The 21,238-nt window shown below is 40.8% G+C and overlaps 1 protein-coding gene and 1 pseudogene across 5 annotated transcripts in view; both read left to right on the top strand.

Annotated features, from left to right (window-relative positions):
* Nucleotides 1–3,542: 3,542 nt before the first annotated feature.
* The window catches only part of PRKAA1 (protein kinase AMP-activated catalytic subunit alpha 1), a 46,412-nt gene continuing 28,716 nt past the window's right edge, over nucleotides 3,543–21,238 (top strand). For 2 of the 5 annotated variants that reach the window (XM_029216110.1, XM_029216109.1), the window contains exons 1-2: nucleotides 3,564–3,669; nucleotides 4,878–5,001. Coding sequence is in view for 1 of the 5 variants with exons in the window: in XM_029216108.1 (XP_029071941.1) it covers nucleotides 3,543–3,669 (127 nt within the window). In the remaining 4 variants the exon portion in view is untranslated. Of the gene's footprint in view, nucleotides 3,670–4,877; nucleotides 5,002–19,486; nucleotides 19,697–21,238 lie in introns of those variants that run through there. The other 3 variants (XM_029216108.1, XM_029216111.1, XM_029216112.1) reach the window with 3 other exon arrangements.
* LOC114891790 lies at nucleotides 17,889–19,276 on the top strand (annotated as a pseudogene).

Here is a 21,238-nt window from a genome sequence, read left to right as displayed (position 1 = left end):
GCCACCAGGGAAGCCCATTTTTTTCCTTTTTATACCTGGTACCTGCCTCATCATTTCTTCACTAGGCGATTGCAAGTCTCTTGTCATACACATTTGTCTTGCTCTTCTCCAAACTATCCTCCACACTAAAGTCAGAGTTAAAAAATTTTTTTTTCTAACAGTTAATTTTTTCAACTCTGTAATATATGCATAAAGTTTAAAACCAAAACGTTACAAAAGAGTACATAGGGAAAAGTCTGCACTTTGCACCTGACTCTCAGTCACCCAGTTTGCCTTCCCAAAGGCACCCATAGCTATCAATTCCCTTGGTAAAGATTGTATTTCTAAAAGGCATCTACTTCACATCTTCCCGTGGCTCACCACTGTCTATAAGAAAATGGTGAAATTGAGAAGCCCATATGAGGCCTCTCAGGGTTTTGTCCTGTTTCTCTCATTTCTTCTAGTCAGTCCCTCTATCCATCCAGATTTTGTCTGCTGTAAGCATTTTGCTCTTCCTTAAAAAGTCTAAGGCTTCCTTCCCTCTGTGATTCTGTATATGCTGTTTCTCTCACCTGGGATGCCTTCCCCAAGTTCCTTCATCCCCCATGCCACCCTTTTCTTTGAGTACAAAGTACTCTTAATACTCCTCTAAATATGTCCAATTTTAAAAGACTTTGTGGACCTCTGCAGATAAAGGTTATGCCCTTGTCTCATGAAGCCCTTTTAGGACCATATGTATATATATTTTTATTATAGCACCTATCACATTGCTTGGCCATGTCAAAGACAGTACTATGTTCCTTTGTTCTTTGAGTCCTCAGAGTTTAGCAGTCTGCCTAATACATAGTTGTTGTTGAATAAATATTGAATATTAGTTACAATGTAACTACTATTAAGGATATATTAGGTTGCATTAATAGCAACACAGTACTTAAAATTTTTAGTTCTGGCCACCACATATACAGATAGATGTTGAGGAAGTATAGCATCTCCCTGACAATGTATGGTTTACTAACACTGTGATGGCCTTAACAAGAAAAGACTAACAGGGTGCACAGCTCCCTCAGAATCTCTGAAGGGCTAAAGAGGAAGCAGCTGACAACAAACTAGTGAGTTTCCCCATGAGACCAGAGGTTCTCCACCACAGTGTTCGGTCATCTTGGTTTGTCTTCATCAGTGCTGAAAGGTATTGTAACTTATTTGTGCTAATAAAAGTTAAAGTACTGAAATTTGAAAACAATTTACTTTTCTCCCCTCCTAAACTAGACTAGATTCGAGGTTACTTCTACAAAGTCACTCCTGCCCACTTCTATTCCAATATACTTTGTTGAGATAGGGGTCCAACTGATGGGTCCGGAAACTGGGCATAAGTCACAGTTTACCTTATCTTTACTTCCCCCCCGGAAGAATGCTAAACATGTGAATATTATCTATTGTGGGGTTGGGGGGATACAGAGAACTGCCCTCCTAGATTATGAGCTTCTCCAGGGTAGGGACCATGACTTTTCATTTTGTGTCTACCCATAGTGTCTGGGTGGAAGAAAATGTGACAAAAACTTTTAAAAAGGACTGAAGGAAAGAGAAAAAGCAAAGGAATAAAGGAGGTTTATCATTTACTTTCTTAGAAACTGTTAATTGAATTCCATTTTTAACTCAGCATAAGAAACAAACAAAAAAAAACAGCAATAAAAGCTGCTTAGGGACTTCCCTGGTGGCGCACTGGTTAAGAATCTGCCTGCCAATGCAGGCCACACGGGTTCGAGCCCTGATCCAGGAAGATCCCACATGCTGCAAAGCAACTAAGCCTGTCTGCCACAGCTACTGAGCCTGCGCTCTAGAGCCCGCGAGCCACAACTACTGAGCCCTCCTGCTACTACTGCTGAAGCCCGTGTGCCCAGAGCCCGTGCTCCACAGCAGGAGAAGCCACCAAAATGAGTAGCACGTGCGCCGCGGTGGGGAGTGGCCCCCCGCTCGCCGCAGCTGGAGAGAGCCTGCGCGCAGCAAGGAAGACCCAACACAGCCCCAAAAGAAATAAATTTAAAAAAAAAAAGCTGCCAAAACTCACATTACAAACAGTAAAGGTTAAGAAACAACAGAGCAAAAATTACAACAGTAACCACTGCCTACCCCCCAAATATCTCAGTAATCAAAGATTTCTTAACTTTTTGGCTCTTCAAAATATGTGCAGTCCATAATACAGTAGGAAGTGATTATCTATCCAAGGCTAGTTGTAAATGTCCTCTGATTATCTGATGTAATTCTAAGCTCAAAGGCTTTTGCCTCTCCTGCAGTACCTTGCTTGGAACAAAGCTGTGCTTAATGCATATTACTTTTATTTCATAAATATAAAGTATATAAAAACCAGAAGAGTTGAGTAACTTTCAGTGGGAGGAAAAAGGTAACATTTTTAGTGTTTTTCTTTTTTATATTATTTTCATGAAGAGTCTAACTCTGCCCATTGACACCTGTCCAAATGCTATGACACTGCAAAACTGAGATCACATAAACTTTTTTTGGACACTTGATTTTGCCCATGTTAAAGGAATATAATTGAGTAACACACTCACTTAAAATTCTATTACAAATAAGCATACTTTCTCTACTCCCCCTGTGATATGCCATGATCCCATCTGTATAGACTAACTTTTACTCACTGAAAGTACCATAAATATTTGTCGATTGATTTGGTTGATGCAACTGTAAGCCTTGTTTTCAGTTCAAAGTCTACATTTTACTGGTAATCTAAAAATATTAATTCCTATACATCCAAATGTCTGGGTAGCATCCTGCTTCCCGAACACACATACATTCACCCTTAACCCCAACCTGCTCCTTCCTCAGAGCTTGTTGTGGGGATAACATTTCAGGAGGGCATCCAGCAGGAGGAAAGACCAACATCTCTCGCTTCTTGAGCTGTCGAGGTGCCCAATAGCAACTTAGTGGCTCAAAGTAAAAAAGAGCAGCGCGGGTGGCAGGTGGGGTGGAGGAAAAGGAAACTTCATCAAAGATGCAAGTGACAACTCCCAGGGGCTTATAGATTCCATCCGAACAGGAAAAATGAAAAGGTTAGAAAACAGTGGCAGGGTGGTGTCTCCAGCCATGTTTCAATTCACGGTGCACTGATAACAAGCCACATATCTGCCTTACCCAAGCAACTTCCCCAGTGCCCATCTCCCCACCTTGGAATAAGAAGGGGAGCGGGTCCCCACGACTCCGGAGTAATAATTAGGGGAGACCACTGCCTGTAGAGACTCCGCCAGAGGAAAGGAGCCGAGGGGCTGCGGCCCTCCTCTGCAATCCAGGAAGCCCCCTCCCGCGCGCAGGTGGGCGGGCGCCCGATGCCGCAAGGATGCAGGGCATGGAGCGAGGTACCGGGGCCCCTCCCAGAGACCCCCGCCAGCCCCGCCAGGGGGAGCGTCTGCGCCCGACGGCCGGCTGCGGGGACACGGCTGACGGCGCAGGGCGGTGGCTCGGCTACGCGGCTCCCCTCCCGCGTCCCCACCCTCTCCCCGCCCGCCCCCGGCGCGGCCCTGCCCGCCCCCTCCGCCCCCTCCCGCGGCGCCATGCGCAGACTCAGTTCCTGGAGAAAGATGGCGACAGCCGAGAAGCAGAAACACGACGGGCGGGTGAAGATCGGCCACTACATCCTGGGAGACACGCTGGGGGTCGGGACGTTCGGCAAAGTGAAGGGTGAGGACCTCCGGGGCAAGGCTCGGCCCCAGCCCGGGATCCGAGTGACTTCCGCCTTTCGCATCTCTTCATCCTCCCCCGCCCCTTGTGTTCCTCGTCCCCAGGGCTCGGCAGTCCCTGTCCAGGCTCCGGCCGGAGTAGAGCCGGAGGCCACGGCGGGACTGCGGAGCGGCGCCCCCTGGGAGGGCGGGGGTGGGGTGGGGACTGGTCGCCATGGCGACGGTGCGACGGCCGGAGGGGCTTGTCCGTGCGAGGGGCGGGGATGCAGAGGTGCGAACTTTCCCAGGCCTGACGGTCGGGGGCTGCACTACTCGCTCCCTTAGCTGGGTTGGGGCGCCGGGGTCTTGGCCGGGAACCCTGGAGAGGCGGCCCGCCGTTCGTCCCAGCTGTGATCCCTCGGCTCAGGGCCAGCCCATCGGTTCCCTGGCCGTCCTCGGCATTGTCCATATTTCCGTCCTCTTCAGAAGGCTGTTGACTTACCTGCCCTGGCTGATTCTCAAGTGTGAAATGTGTTCCCCCGAAGTAAGGTTGCTTTGGGGAGTAGTTTACAGAGTTTAAAAAAAAAAAAAAAAAAAAGGCCATTTTGTCGGAAAGGATCACTAATTTTTTTCGGAGCAGTTAATGAATATAAACTGGTCCTACATGTATTTGCGATCCTTGATTTATGGTCTGAAAGCAGACGCCGTGCCTTCCGTGTTTCTGAATTACCAAACCTGGTAGGCAGTGCAGATTTTGCTTCCAGATAGTGTTTATTAATTCACTGATGCAGTTAGTTTCCGTTTATTTTCACAGGATATTTATATTTTAATTAATAGTTTTATGTACATTACTTGAAAAAAAATTTTTTTTAAAGAAAAGTGGAATCGCTTACCCTTGTGTTTCAATACAGTATTCCGGAAATAACAAACTTGCTCTCCAGTCCACCAATGCTGGCACAAAAAGTTTAATTGGAAATTTTGTGAGGCATAAATATTTTTTCCTTCAAAATATTTGACTTTATTATTAGGGATGTAGAGGAAGGAAGTATGGAACTGATAAAAATAATTCATGCATTGGCTTTGGATAAATAGCCTGTGACTTGCATATACTAAGCTCTTGGTAAATATTTGACTTGAAAGAGAAAAAAGTTTGTGAAAGTCTATGCAGTGAATTAACTAACTGAGCCTTGCTCTATCGGAGCTAAATAAACATTTTCTGATTTTATCTAGGGATGGAAGAGGAGAGCCCTTCCTTCTCTTGCTCTTTCTGAGTCATAGAACTGGAAAATTGCTGTATAGCCCACAGGGAAGCAACTGCCTAAACCTTCTTAAGAAAATCAGCAAGGCCAACAATGTAAGAAAGTAAGAAGCAAATGCCAGAATAGGGTAATAACAGCCATTAGGGTGGGTCTGTATTAGGCCAGTAAGATGTTTCTGTGCTTCTGAAGTTATTTATTTTTGGCGATGTTGTCTCTTTACTTGTTAGCAATTACAAACTTTAAGTTTATAAGTATTTGTAAGAAATACTCATTAATGCCACCCAAATAGTAATAACAGTTTTGATGCCTTCACCCCTCCCAGAGTTCTGTTTGGATTAGGATACTCATTGTTTTCCTAATATAGACCTGAGCAGAGTCAGGTCTCACTTTCTTATTGGCTAGGTGGCTTTTGGCATGGCAGATAGGAAAGCAAGAGGATATTTCTCATTTCCTGGGTTTGATCTGTGATGTGGCTGTGCCTTGAATCCCTCCAGTGACTGCTATTCCTTAACCTTCGCTCCTCCACGTGTGCTTCTCTTGAAATACCACACACTGTCAAAGTCAACAATCTCTCCAAATATAGAAAGGCCAGTATTAGTCAAAGGATCATAGGTTTTATAGATATGGTTCATTTGTTCATAAATACATTAATTGATGGTGGTCAAAATCTTCAACCAGTGCATTTTTTAAAGTTGTTAAACAGTTGGGATGCTTTCTGCCCCAAATAAGAAAATCCAACTCAGCCTAGCCAAGAATATCTCTTTCTGTGGTTCTCTGTCCAGAGCAAGGAAGCCCCAGCATAGCCCTCATGAGTCTCATTGGCTCAGTCAGTCCCTCTGGCCAGGGATACCATGTGCTAACTGGCTTAGGCTTGTGTTCCTATAAGTAGGCACTAGCAGGAGAGATGGTATTACCCTTAGAGGAATATGGCCCACTCCTGGACGTGTGTGTGTCGGGGGGGACATCTTCTTCTGAAGTACTTGAATAGTATGGGGGGACAGAGTAGATACCTACACAGAAATGGGTTTTTTTTAGAAGAGAGGAAGGGGGACATAGCTGCCCAGTGAGCAAGCAAAAATAGCCACTGTAGTGGTGACGATGGTAACTTACAGTAGCCAAGAATTTGACAAGAATTCTTATAAATTATATGATTAGCCACATATTTCAATGGAGACAACTTGGATTAGCTAGAGGTTTTAAAATTAGTCATACACATTGCTAAATTTAACATAGAAAAGGAGTCTAATAGAGGATGTTATACAGATATGCAGAAAGATTCCCGATATGGTATTCCATCTTATAGGAAACTTATTGGGGGGTGCAGAGAGGACTTTAAATTCATATGAATTATTTTGTTTCTTGTTACAGGTTTAAAAAAGATCCTTTGGTAATTTAATGGTAACATTTTGAGGGGAAACTTTAAATAGACAACTAGGGTTAGTTTGGGATTATGCTTGAATTATCTTATTATTTCCAATATACTTTTTTCTTCCCCCCCCCCACCCCCCTGGTTGTCAAGGTGTTAGTCTCCACTCCCTTGTGGGGTCTACTCCCCTTTCCTCCCAGAACAATTATAAAAGCATGGATGAACAGAGTCATGTTACTACTGCAGTAAATTTAAATGACAGTTTTTGTTAGTTTTCCAAAAGAAGATGCCTCTTTAGTAGGGTGGGTAGTCTTTGGCAAATGAGTTGTTTATACATACAATCTATTTATTAATTTGGTGAGTATTTCTATATAAAACTGCAATTTAAGATAAATAGGTGACTCTTTGAATGAATCAAAGAAGTTACTTAAAAGCTTCTTTAAGTAAAAAATCGATATGTGAATTAGAGCTATATATATCAGCATGGGTGAATTTCAAGTATATAAGGTTAGGCCACAAAAACAAGAAGTTGAAGAATATATATAGTCATGTTATTCATATAAAATTTAAAAACATGCAAAAACACTCATGCATTACTGGTAGGAGTACAAATTTATACCACCTCTACAGAGTATGACAGTATTTATTAAAGTTAACCCAGCAATTCAACTTCTAGGAATTTATCCTATAGGTGTACGAAATAATGAGTTATTCATTATCATATTGTTTATAAATACAAAAGATTGGAAGTAACCTTTCTAGTAGGACAGTAGTTAAATTATGGTTTATCCATAGTGGTATACCTTGCAGATATTAGGAAAAAAGGGAAAAAATGCAAGCGACTTCATATAATACAGAGAACAGTTTCCAATGTGTTTTTTTTTGTTTTTTTTTTGCGGTACGCGGGCCTCGCACTGTTGTGGACTCTCCCGTTGCGGAGCACAGGCTCCGGACGCGCAGGCTCAGCGGCCATGGCTCACGGGCCCAGCCGCTCCGCGGCATGTGGGATCTTCCCGGACCGGGGCACGAACCCGTGTCCCCTGCATCGGCAGGCGGACTCTCAACCACTGCACCACCAGGGAAGCCCTCCAATGTGTATTTTTAAGAGGAAAAAATAAGGGGATAGTAGAACAAAGTATATAGTATTCCTACCATTTGTGTATAAAGAGCAGGGACAAATTAAAGTAAGTGTGACTACTTGCATATGTATAGAGTGTCTCTTTAAAGATACACACAAAACTGTTACATTAGTTGTTCAGGGGAGGGGAACTAGGTAGCAGAGGGACATGTCACTGTATATCTTTTTATAGTTTTGAATTGTGTAGTGCAGGTATTATGTATTCAAAAGAATATATAAAATTAAATTTGTAAAATAACCATATGAAAAACATTGTTACTGGATCATTTATGGATTCATACCTGTGGGAAAGACAAACACCACATTCAAGATAGTGGTAACCTCTAGGGAGGGAGAAAGGAGAAAGGAATCTGGGAGGAGTCAGACTGGGCTTCAGCTGCATCTGTAATGTTTTACTGCTTAAGCTGCTGTTGGGTGGAACATGGGTATTTGGCTTGCCTTTTGGGATGCCTGAAATGTTTGGTTAAGGAAAGGTACCTTTCTCACATTTCCACCTATAGCTTTTAAAACTCATCTCTCTCTAGGATTAAATTATTTCCCTGATACTTTTAGCAGTGAGATTTTTTTTTTTCAATTTTAGAGTGAGAATGAAATAGTTGGGTGATTAGAATATCTTTATAAATATTTCCATCTTTGTGGCGTCTCTTTATCAGTATTTAAAATTCTCTCTTTCAAAGTATGATCTTGTTTTACTTCAGGATTACATAGCTGATTAGAAGAGCATGTGTTACACTGTTCTACAGTTAGACAAAGTTCCCTTTAGAAAGCAATAACAGGTTGTTAGCTAATATTTAGCTGACTCATCTGTTGCTTTTGTTGTGCGGGAGACATTGTGAATTCTGGTAACCTTTGCTGTGAATGACTCAAGTATTTCATGGCAGAAATACCTGTCTTCCATTTCACTGAAAAGCAACATCTTAGCATTACTGTAAAACAGTGACAGTCTGGAGAGTAACGCTTTGAGCTTTGGAAAAGGGGAGAAATATCTTAGTAATGCATATTCCTGACAAAGTCCATTTACCGCACTGATTGACTTATGGAGCAGCAGTTAATTTGGCTGCAACTGAGTTAAGTCACTGGAGAATCTTTAGCCTAGTTTTGAGAAAAAGTTCAGGTTTTGATATTGTGCCAAGTTTTTTTTTTCCCTTCCCACTGCACTTTGATGGTGGGGTAGAGTGGAGAGGTCCAAGACTTGGAATATTTCTAATTAGAAGACCGGTTCCGACTTGATCAGTTAATAGCTTTACTTCAACAAATTAATCTCCCAGAGCCTTATGTTACCTGTATCATAGGTTTATTGTGAGGATCGAATGTGATAATGTGTTTCCTAAGCTATAATAAGGTGACTATATTTTCAAAAGTATTATGCTACTGAAATTCTAATGCTGAAGTACGTTGGCAGTTGGGTTCAAGGCAGATATCTGTGTTCTTACAAGTAAGGAAAACATGACATATTATATTATGGCCTTAAATTAGTAAGATTTTGCTGGGAGGAGAAAGGGAGAAAAAGAATAGGAGATACTGCCTACTCTGAAAGAGAAAATGTTAGAGAATCAATGTTGGGACATATTTTAAAACTTTTTTTTTTTGCGGTACGCGGGCCTCTCACTGTTGTGGCCTCTCCCGTTGCGGAGCACAGGCTCCGGACGCGCAGGCTCAGTGGCCATGGCTCACGGGCCCAGCCGTTCTGCAGCATGTGGGATCTTCGCGGATCGGGGCATGAACTCATGACCCCTGCATCGGCAGACGAACTCTCAACCACTGCGCCACCAGGGAAGCCCAACATATTTTAAAACTTTTGAGGGAAAAACCTGTATCCAATTAAGACTGGGAAATACCAGGTTAAACGTTTGATAGGTTTCTTTACGGCAGGGCTCTTTAGAGCCATTACTATATTAATATGTGTAATGAGTTTCCAAAAGGGAGAGCAGACATCCTTTCCCAGACTCCTTGATTATGAAATCTTTTTCTGTGGAGAGTCTCCAGTCCTAGTGTTTTGTAGAGCATACTTTAGAAAGTCTATTCTAATAATTTTAGTTTTATGATTTTTTCTAGCCCATAGAAACTTAGAATCCTGAAATTAGAACATTAGAGAGGAGGCTGTGAGTTGACTCCTGATAGGCTGTGAAGGATGAGACACAACTTGAAAAAGCAGAAAACCCTAGGATCTGGAACATAATAGTCTGGGAGCAAGAAGTAACTCCCATGGATGTCACTGTGTGAGGGCATAGGGAGTAACTGATGCTCATACAAGGTAAACATTTGCTTGGTTCCCCGTCATCACTGTGTTCCATTTAAGAATTCTTGGATGGGACTTCCCTGGTGGCATAGTGGTTAAGAATCCGCCTGCCGAGCAACTAAGCCCACGCTCCACAACTACTGAGCCTGTGCTCTAGAGCCCGCGAGCCACAACTACTGAGCCTATACGCTGCAACTACTGAAGCCCATGCGCCTAGATCCCGTGCTCCACGACACGTGCACCGCAATGAGAAGCTCGCTCACTGCAATGAAGAGTAGCTCCTGCTCGCCACAACTAGAGAAAGCCCATGTGCAGCAACGAAGACCCAACACAGCCAAAAATAAATAAATAAAATAAATAAATTTATAAAAAAAGAAAAGAATCCGCCTGCCAATGCAGGAGACATGGGTTCAATCCCTGGTCCAGGAAGATCCCACATGCCGTGGAGCAACTAAGCCCGTGCGCCACAACTACTGAGCCTGTGCTCTAGAGTCAGTGAGCCACAACTACTGAAGCCCACGTGCCTAGAGCCTGTACTCTGCAACAAGAGAAGCCACCACAGTGAGAAGCCCACGCACTGCAACGAAGAGTAGCCCCCGCTCGCCGCAACTAGAGAAAGCCTGCGCGCAGCAATGAAGACCCAACGCAGCCAAAAATAAATAAATTTATTTAAAAAAAAAAAGAATTCTTGGACATGCGTAGTTCAGTTTAGAAAACCTGTTTTCAAAAAAGATTACTTTTGTTAACTTGTTGATTTTAATGGTGAATATTATAAACCTATCAGTTTCCTAGGGCTGCAGTAACAAAGTGCCACAAACTGGGTGGCTTAAAACAACAGAAATTGTTTTGGAGTTCTGGAGGCCATAAGTCCGAAATCAAGGGTTTAGTAGGGTTACACTCCCTCTGAAGGCTTTAGGGGAGAATCTGTTTCTTGCCTCTTCCAGCTTCTGGTGGCTCCTGGTGTTCCTTGGCTTGTGGTAGCAAAGCTCCATTCTCTGCTTGTCTTCACATGGCCCCATTTGTGTGTGTGTGCCTGTGTTCTCTCCTTTTCTTATGACACCAGTCATTAGACATAGAGCCCACCCTACATCTAGGATGATTTCATCCTGAGATCCTTAACTAAGTACACCCCCAAAGACCCTATTTCCAAATAAGATCCCATTCTGTGGATATAGTAGACGTGAGTTTGTGGGGAGGGGGACACTTTTCAACCCACTGCACTTGCCGTTACAGTTTATGTGCTTTTATTTGTTTATTTATTTGGCCGTGGTGCACAGCTTGCGGGATCTTAGTTCCCTGACCAGGGCTTGAACCCAGGGCCTGAACCCAGGGCCTGGCAGTGAAAGCCCTGAGTCCTAACCACTGGACCGCCAGGGAAATCCCTATGTACTTTTAGTTTTATGTTCTTAATTTCTCCCTTATGATGCAGTCATCGCTCAGTATCTGTGAGGGATTGGTTCCAGGAGTCCCTGAGGATACCAAAATCTGTGGATGCTCAAGTCCCTTATATTAAGTGACATAGTACAGTCGGCTCTCCATACCCTCAGGTTCTGCATATGGGGATAGGGAGGCTGAATGTTTATTTACTGAAAAAAATCCTAGTATAAATGGACTGTTGCAGTTCAAACCCATGTTGTTCAAGGATCAATTGTACTTTTTGAGTAGCTTTTTAAAATCTTTAAAAAAATTTTTTATGGTAAGCGGGCCTCTCACTGTTGTGGCCTCTCCTGTTGCGGAGCACAGGCTCTGGACGCGCAGGCTCAGCGGCTATGGCTCACGGGCCCAGCTGCTCTGCGGCATGTGGGATCTTCCCAGACCGGGGTACGAACCCGTGTCCCCTTCATCGGCAGGCGGACTCTCAACCACTGCGCCACCAGGGAAGCCCTTGAGTAACTTTTAAACTGGTTTAATAGAATGAATAAAATGTCGTCTTTGGTATCTTGTATTAAAACATTGAAATCAATAGGAAGCAGGTTTTTATTAGACTGGATTTATTTTTCATATACAAGAAAAAGGTCATAGTAGCAGTGTCTGGCACATAGTAGGTGCAGGTGCTCAATAACTATTTCTTAAATATATGAATGAATTTTTAGAATAAGTCTTACTAGTATGGGGAATTCAGTCTATTATTCTTTTCAAAACTACAGGACTGTAAATTAAGGGTTCTGCTTATATGTTCAACTTCTACTATTTATGTTTTATTAAAAGGATATTTAGTATTATTATACTATGTAATATTCTTTTGAGGATTATCTTTTTAAAAATATCACATTTCACTTACCCTTTTTGGAAAAAGCACAAGTTTTTGAGACAGATCTGGCTTTGTATTTTTGCTTTGTCAGTCACTAGCTGTGTAACTTTGGGCAAGTTATTTCATCTTCCTGTGCCTCAGTTACTTGTAAAGCATTGCTAATAATACTAGTCTTCCAGGGTTGGTGAGAGTTGGAGTCAGTATGTTTGGGTACAAAGTGGGTATGTCATGAATATTAACTAGTGAGTTGTACACCTTAATTATGTATTATAAATCAACTAGATTTATATGTTAAAAAGTAGTAGTCATTTAAAAAAATCTGATTTCAACTTAAGTCAAATGAACCTGTTTTCACCTCTGTGCTCTTCTATGACAGAATAAGTGTTTCTATAGTTTTTGGGTAGTAGGTGAAATCCCTGTCAAGGACTTGGCACTATGTATATATATGTCTAGCAATATTATGTTGAAAATTAACCAAAGTTAGGAAATGGGTTGAACTTTGGAAGCTAGAAATCTCTGGTATTGACGGGATAGAGGAGGATGGAGTTTATGGGGATGGAAACTAGATGCTAGAAATTACAGCTATTATTTATTTAGTACTTATTATGTACCTGGATCTAAGTGGATAAAAGGGACAAATCAAAGAGCTGAGATAAGATTGGCTATATAGGATTAAATCAGAAAATTTAGGACTGATTAGCTAGGAATGGGGGACAGGTTTGGAAGCAATGGAAAATATATAACCCTAAATAGCAATAGCCATCCTTTCTTTATTGAGCACGTAACTGTGCCGGTCACTATGGAAAGTGCTTTACAAAGCCTACTTCATGTCACCCTTATGCAGTATGTGGTATTCTGATTTTGAACAGAAGGTTGAAGTAATTTAACTTGTTCAAGTCAAACATTTAGTAAATACCTTCATGCAGGACCAAAGCCCAGATCTTTGTGACTGCAAAGCCCATGCTCTGTACACAGATTGCGTTCTCATGTGGAAGTGGAATTGGGTGCTTAGCCCTACTCCTGAAAAAGATGAATCTGTTAATACCTATCATTGTTTTTTCCTTCTCTTTGAAATTTTTCTTAATTGAATAGAATATTAAAAAGTAAGTAAAATTTGAAAAAAAGACCAGTGTAGAATAACTTTTAATTATGGCACATTATCATTTTTATGTAAATATTTTTGTATAGCTGGAAAATGTAGAATACATATACAATTTTTGTTTGTTCTTTTCATGTTTATGAGAGCATCTCATGTAGTTTTTCTATGAGAGTCTGTTACGTTGGAATGACAATATGTTAAACTGTTCTCTGAAATTGGTCATTTAGGTTAATTGCAGTATTTGTTCTTACATAAGACACTGTAATAAACATATTTATGCACATGTTTTCATTTACTTAATTCTAAGTTAAATTACAAGTCCAGGAACAACAAATTAAAACAAAAATGAAATAGCACCTTTAATGCTATTCTAGGACATTAATTGCCTTTTTATTGCCCTAAAATGTACTGTTGGTTTACACAGCCATGAAAAAGGAATTATTATACTAATATTCCATTAAAAGAACCAAACTGTTGGGACTTCCCTGGTGGTGCAGTGGTTAAGACTCCACACTCCCAACGCAGGGGGCCTGGGTTCTATCCCTGGTCAGGGAACTAGATCCCACATGCATGCAGCAACTGGGAGTTCGCATGCCACAACTAAGGAGCCTGCCTGCCACAACTAAGACCCAGTGCAACCAAATAAATAGGTAAATATTAAAACAAAACCAAAAAAACCCAAACTGATCATGTACTCTGCCTATTGACTTAGTTTGGAATGTCTGTTAATGTGTGAGAATTTGAATGATCTCTTTACAGTTGTTGTCATGACACCTTCCCCCTCCCTGACATTGTCTTAATTTTTGTTTGAATATTTATGCAATCACACTTTTGTGATTTCTTCCACTGTTTCAAAAGTGAAGAAGTTATGCCTCTATACTTCTAATTAATTTATAATTTGATGAAATGCTCAAGTTTTAGAAAAAAGTTTAGCTATACCTTGATTGTCTGGTGATTGATTTCATTCTGTTCATTCTGCCTTCTTTATTTTTTGGGGGGGCCATCTATTATTTATAGGTGGAATGATATTCTACTCCTTATTACTCATGAGTTGCATTTTACTTGATTCCCTATGCCTTGTCTATCACCTTCCCTCCTACTCTTGCTAATTTCTTCCTAACTTTTTGGCATGTGCTCCATAAAATTTTCTGTCACATATCTGCTGCAACTTACTGCTTTCTAAATGATTTTAGTTGTTCTGTTGTAAAGTTTGTCTTGCACTCTCTTATTTCATAACTTCTTTATTTTCTTATCATCATGAAATAGTTAATAATTTTCCTAGAACATTCACATATTTCTCAAATGAGCATTATTAATGTCCATTCTTTTTGTTTGCTTGTTTAATTCTTTTGGACTCGTTTTGGTGTTTCTTACCTTACAGTTACTTTGGTCCTCTTCAGAGGCCAGGAACGTCCCAGGGACCCAGGCTGCTTTCCATTGGTACTTTCCCTGGCAGCGTTAACTGGCGTATAGTAGATGCTCCATACATAAGGCCAAATGAATGAATTTGAGAGAATGCTTTGCATTTCCTATTCCAGGTCCTTATTTCATGACAGAATGCACATCAAGAGTTTCAGATAAGCCCTAATTGTTTCTTAAAGTTAATTGGGGTTGAAAATAAGCAGAGTATGGTATAAGAGGAGACTGGTCAATGAATTGGAGTTTCATCAACCAGTTGATGAATTGGGTGATGAATTGGAGTTTAGACCCAAATGGATTCTGCCAATATTAACTGGTATTGTTGCTATTTCCCACTTCTGTTTCAGTTGTGCAGTTAAAGGGAAAAGGTTCCTACCAAGCCATGCTTGGAGTTTTGGGAGGTAGTTGGGACAGATGAGATTAGTACTTACTCAGTATCAATAAATTAGGTCTCAGAAAGAAGATACTTCCTGAATTAGGGTTTAACAGTCAAGTTGACTCCTCTTAATCACATCTGATTGGTACTGGAGACTGTAGAAAACCTTATCAGAAATTAGAATGTGCTTGATTTCTACAGTTCATTTCAGCTGTGACTATAGGTTTTTCTTCCTCACTGGTTTCATATACATTTTAATGATGTTTTGATGGAAATATATCCAGTGCATTATGTTACCGTGCCATCTTTCAGAAAGCTTCTATAATTTCTTAGCTATGAATGGTTCTTTTTTTTTTTTATTTGAGGTATAGTTGATTTACAGTATTATATTCATTTCAGGTATACAACATAGTGATTCAAAATTTTTATAGATTTATACTCCATTTAAAGTTATTATAAAATGTTAGCTATATTCCCTGTGCTGTACAATATATCCTTGTAGATTATTTATTTCATATTGATACACAGTTTGTACCTCTTCCTCCCCTACCTCTGTCTTGCCCCTCCCCACTTCCTTCTCCCCACTGGTAACCACTAGTTTGTTCTCTATATCTGTGAGTCTGTTTCGGTTTTGTTATATTCACCAGTTTTTTTTATTTTTTAGATTCCATGTATAAGTGATGATATACAGTATTTGTCTTTCTGTCTGACTTATTTCATAGCATAATACCCTCCAGGTGCATCCATGTTGTTGTAAATGGCAAAATATCATTCCTTTTTATGGCTGAGTAATAGTCCATTGTTATATATGGATATATATATATATATATATATATATATATACCACATCTTATTTATTCATTCATCTGTTGATGGACACTTAGGTTGCTTCCATGTCTTGGCTATTGTAAATAGTGCTGCTATGAACATTGGGGTGCATGTATCTTTTTGAATTAGTGTTTTCGTTTTCTTCAGATATATACCCCAGGAGTGGGATTGCTGGATCATATGGTAGTTCTACTTTTAGTTTTCTGAGGAACCTCCATACTATTTTCCATAGTGGCTGCACCAATTTGCATTCCCACCAGCAGTGTACAAGGGTTCCCTTTTCTCCACATCCTTGCCAACATTTGTTATTTGTAGACTTTTTTTTTTTTTTTGCGGTACGCGGGCGTCTCACTGTTGTGGCCTCTCCCGTTGCGGAGCACAGGCTCCGGACGTGCAAGCTCAGCGGCCATGGCTCACGGGCCCAGCCGCTCCGCGGCACGTGGGATCTTCCTGGACTGGGGCACGAACCCGTGTCCCCTGCATCGGCAGGCGGACTCTCAACCACTGCACCACCAGGGAAGCCCATATTTGTAGACTTTTTGATGATGGCCATTCTGACAGGTGTGATGTGATATCTCATTGTGGTTTTGATTTGTATTTCTCTGATGATTAGCAATGTTGAGCATATTTTCATGTGTCTATTGGCCAGCCATGGATGGTTTTGAGATTAGGTGAACTATATAAATGGTACTTACAAGAAAAGTTAGAGATTCCCTTTACATTGTAGTAGTTTAAAAATGGCACTTTTTGGAGATTAATCCTTTGTCAGTTGCTTCGTCTGCAAATATTTTCTCCCATTCTGAGGGTTGTCTTTTCGTCTTGTTTCTGGTTTCCTTTGCTGTGCAAAAGCTTTCAAGTTTCATTAGGTCCCATTTGTTTATTTTTGTTTTTATTTCCCTTTCTCTAGGAGGTGGGTCAAAAAGGATCTTGCTGTGATTTATGTCATAGAGTGTTCTGCTTGTGTTTTCCTCTAAGAGTTTTATAGTGTCTGGCCTTATATTTAGGATTTTTCTTTTCTTTCTTTCTTTTTTTTTTTTTTAATATTTAGATCTTTAATCCATTTTGAGTTTATTTTTGTGTATGGTGTCAGGGAGTGTTCTAATTTCATTCTTTTACATGTAGCTGTCCAGTTTTCCCAGCACCACTTATTGAAGAGGCTGTCTTTTCTCCATTGTATATTCTTTCCTCCTTTATCAAAGATAAGGTGACCATATGTGCGTGGGTTTATATCTGGGCTTTCTATCCTGTTCCATTGATCCATATTTCTGTTTTTGTGCCAGTACCATACTGTCTTGATTACTGTAGCTTTGTAGTATAGTCTGAAGTCAGGGAGCATGATTCCTCCAGCTCCATTTTTCTTTCTCAAGATTGCTTGGGCTATTTGGGGTCTTTTGTGTTTCACAGATTGCCAACAAACACATGAAAGGATGCTCAACGTCACTAATCATTAGAGAAATGCAAATCAAAGTTGCAATGAGGTATCACCTCACACCAGTCAGAATGGCCATCATGAGAAAATCTACAAACAGTAAATGCTGGAGAGGGTGTGGAGAAAAGGGAACCCTCTTGCACTGTTGTTGCAAATGTAAATTGATACAGCCCCTATGGAGAACAGTATGGAGGTTCCTTTAAAAACTAAAAATAGAACTACCATACCACCCTGCAATCCTACTACTGGGCATATACCCTGCGAAAACCATAATTCAAAAAGAGTCATGTACCACAATGTTCATTGTAGCACTATTTGCAGTAGCCAGGATATGGAAGCAACCTAAGTGTCCATAAACAGATGAATGGATAAAGAAGATGTGGCACATATATATAATGGAATATTACTCAGCCATAAAAAGAAACGAAACTGAGTTACTTGTAGTGAGGTGGGTGGACCTAGAGTCTATCATACAGAGTGAATTAAGTCAGAAAGAGAAAAACAAATACTGTATGCTAACACATGTTCATGGAATATAAGAAAAAAAATGGTTCTGAAGAACCTAGGGGCAGGACAGGAATAAAGACGCAGTCGTAGAGAATGGACTTGAGGACACGGGAAGGGGGGAGGGTAAGCTGGGACGAAGTGAGAGAGTGGTATGGACATATATACACTACCAAATGTAAAACAGATAGATAGTGGGAAGCAGCTGCATAGCACAGGGAGATCAGCTTGGTGCTTTGTGACCACCTGGAGGGGTGGGATAGGGAGGGTGGGAGGGAGACGCAAGAGGGAGGGGATATGGGGATACATGTATATACATATAGCTGATTCACTTTGTTATACAGCAGAAACTAACACACCATTGTAAAGCATTATACTCCAATAAAGATGTTTTTTAAAAAAATGGCACTTTTACTTTATGATTCCCTGATAATCCTTTGGGTTAGACTATGTTGCGGTTGAACATTTGCTCATGTGCTGGGAAGATTTGTATTGTGGGAGTATTGTGAAAGTTAAGAAAGGATCTGGGCGGGTCCCAGCATCAGCTTCGCGAAGGCTCTCGGCCTCTCGGCCTCTCGGCCTCTCGGAGTGCCGCGGCCCGCAGGCACCCGGCACATGCCCGCCCCTCCGCCACAATGCCCAAGAGGAAGGTCAGCTCCGCCGAGGAGGAGCCCGAGAGGAGATCGGTGAGGTTGTCAGTTAAACCGGCTCCCGCAAAAGTGGAAACGAAGCCAAAAAAGGCAGCAGGAAAGGATAAATCTTCAGCCAAAAAAGTGCAGACAAAAGGGAAAAGGGGAGCAAAGGGAAAACAGGCTGAAGTGGCTAACCAAGAGACTAAAGAAGACTTACCTGTAGAAAACAGAGAAACTAAAAATGAGAAGAGCCCAGACTCTGATGAAGCAGGAGAGAAAGAAGCAACTCTGATTCATATCACACATCCCGTCCTATCAGTGGTCCCTGTCTCCCTGCTTGTACAATCCAGAGGAATATTCTTATCAACTATTTTGTAAATGCAAGTGTTTTAGTAGCTCTAGAAACAGTTTTAAAAAGGAGGGAATCCCACCTTATCCCATTTTTTAAGTGTAAATGCTTTTTTTTTAAGAGGTGAAATCATTTGCTGGTTGTTTTTTGGTACAACCAGAAAATAGTGGGATATTGAATATGGAAGGCTTTGATTATCTTGGGTGTCAGCTTAACATTCCACAGATGAGGGGTAGCTTTTATATCCTATAATACAAAGCATACTAAATGGCAGTTTGGAGTCAGTTGTGCATTTAATGTCTTAAACACTTGAAATTACTTCTTTTTCCATGTTGTTTTTGGTTGAATTGTTTCCTAAAGCAAACCACTCACTCCCTGATCTTGGCTCTCCTGGTCAGAATTTGTGTACTCTGTAACATCTTTGGTTGTGGTAGTCCAGTTCTTCTCGTAACTTTGTTAATGTGCTCTGAACGATTGACAATTTGAGTATGTAGTGTATATGATATTACATTGTGAATTAGTGGGACTTACGATGTAACAGCATATCAGTATTTGAAGATATTGGTACTTGATACCCTGTCAAGGAAAATTTGCCTCCAAATTTTAAGCTGGAAAGTCACTGGAATAACTGTTCAGAAAAGAATCACAACTACATCATTTTTTAGATTTTTGGTACGTATGTTAAGAAATGTATACAATTTAGGAACTTCCCTGGTGGCACAGTGGTTAAGAATCTGCCTGCCAATGCAGGGGACATGGATTCAAGCCCTGGTCCGGGAAGATCCCATGTGCCTCGGAGCGAATAATCCTGTGCACCACAACTACTGAGCCTGCACTCTAGAGCCCGTGCGCCACAACTGCTGAGTCCCTGTGCCACAGCTACTGAAGCCCACGCGCCTGAAGCCCACGCGCCTGGACCCCATGCTCTGCAACAAGAGGAGCCACCGCAGTGAGAAGCCTGCGCACAGCAAAGAAGAGTAGCCCCCGCTCGCCACAACTAGAGAAAGCCCGCGCCCAGCAGCAAAGATCCAACACAGCCAAGAAAAAAAAGAATTGTATACAATTTAACTGTCTGTGCTGATCCTCAAAACAACCAGTAAAATCTCAATTATGAAAAAAAAAGGAAAGGATCTGGACAAAATGGAAGGTGAACTTAGGTGGTAAGTTACATTCTTGAAAGGGACTGAGTTAGGACTCTGATTTAAACACTTTTCTTTGAGTCTTATTTAACAAAGACTTTTTCTTCCATTGTGAAATATCTGTATAACCTAACCTTAAATTTAATATTATTAACTAAAATATTTAAGCAAAGTAGCAAATGCTTAAAAAATTCAAAATAATGAGGAACCACCCCATCCCCTGTCCACCCCTCTCAGCTGCAGGGGGTTTCATGGGGCAGAAGATCCCTTCACTCATTGTCTTGGTTAGTTTGGTGGGGAAAAAAATGTTAAATTGTTGAAAACCATTGGACCCGATGATCTGTAAAGTTCTCTTTAGTTCTAAAATTCTAAACTTCTTATTGTTAAATCGTCAAGAGCACATATTAAGTGAGGAGCAAACAATGTGTCTTTTTTTTTCTTTTAGAAAAAATAATTATCTCATTCCTCCCGTGATTAAAAACCTGCAGTGGCTCCTAGTCCTTGGGGGTTTTTAAAGGATGGTCAGGCTCGGCTCCTTCCTAAGTCCCAGATCAAGCAGGAAAGTCTATTGAGATTGGAATAATGAGAATAATTCTTTGTTTAAAATAATGTTTTAAATACAAGGAGTTTAAAATATCAATGCTGAATTTTCAATTTGGAAATAGTAAAAAATATTATATTAGTCTGCCAGCGCTGCCATAATAAAAATATTGCAGACCGAATGGCTTTGACAACAGAAATTTATTTTCTCACAGTCTAGAGGCTAAAAGTCTGAGATTAAGGTTTGGTTTCTTCTGAGGCCTCTCTCCTTAGCATGCAGATGGCTGCCTTCTCTCACTGTCCTCACATGGTTTCCTGTGTGTACCTCTGCTGTTTCTCTGTGTATCCATATTTCCTCCTAAAGGCACACTTGTCAGGTTGGATCAGGACCTACCCCAACTGTTTCATTTTAACTTAGTCATCTCTTTAAAGGCCTTATTTCCAAATACTATCACATTCTGAGGTACTAGGGATTAGGACTTCAACATATGAATTTGGGGAGAGACACAATTCAGCTCATGAAGGATTTCCTGTTATCATTACCCTTGATTTTCAGCTGGTAATTATGAAGATTGCCAGGGAAAGCTCTTTGATATTGGTCTTACAAACTATGTTCTAATTTAGAAGAGAACATTTTCTTCCTGAAAAACGAAAACTCTAAATCACTTATTTAAAATTGAAAAAAAAATTTTTTTTGAAAAGTAATACATGTATATGTTAAAATGTCAAATAGTGCTAAGAGGTCTATTTATAAAACAATTTCCTACCCCCACTTTCAACTCTTAGCTGTTTCTTCTTGTATTTATCTTTTTAAAATTTTTTTTAATTTTTTATTTATTTTATTTTATTTTATTTTAACTTATTTAATTTATTTTATTTTTGGCTGCATTGGGTCTCCATTGCTGTGCACGGGCTTTCTCTAGTTGCGGCGAGCACGGGCTACTCTTCATTGCAGTGTGATGGCTTCTCTTGTTGCAGAGCACGGGCTCTAGGCACGCAGGCTTCAGTAGTTGTAGCATGTGG

The sequence above is a fragment of the Monodon monoceros genome, unplaced genomic scaffold, assembly GCF_005190385.1.
Source record: "Monodon monoceros isolate NGI ecotype Baffin Bay Population unplaced genomic scaffold, NGI_Narwhal_1 Super_Scaffold_12, whole genome shotgun sequence".
Classification (NCBI taxonomy): domain Eukaryota; kingdom Metazoa; phylum Chordata; class Mammalia; order Artiodactyla; family Monodontidae; genus Monodon; species Monodon monoceros.
The sequence above is the reverse complement of the archived record's forward strand: the minus strand, read 5'-3'. Positions and strand labels throughout refer to the sequence as shown.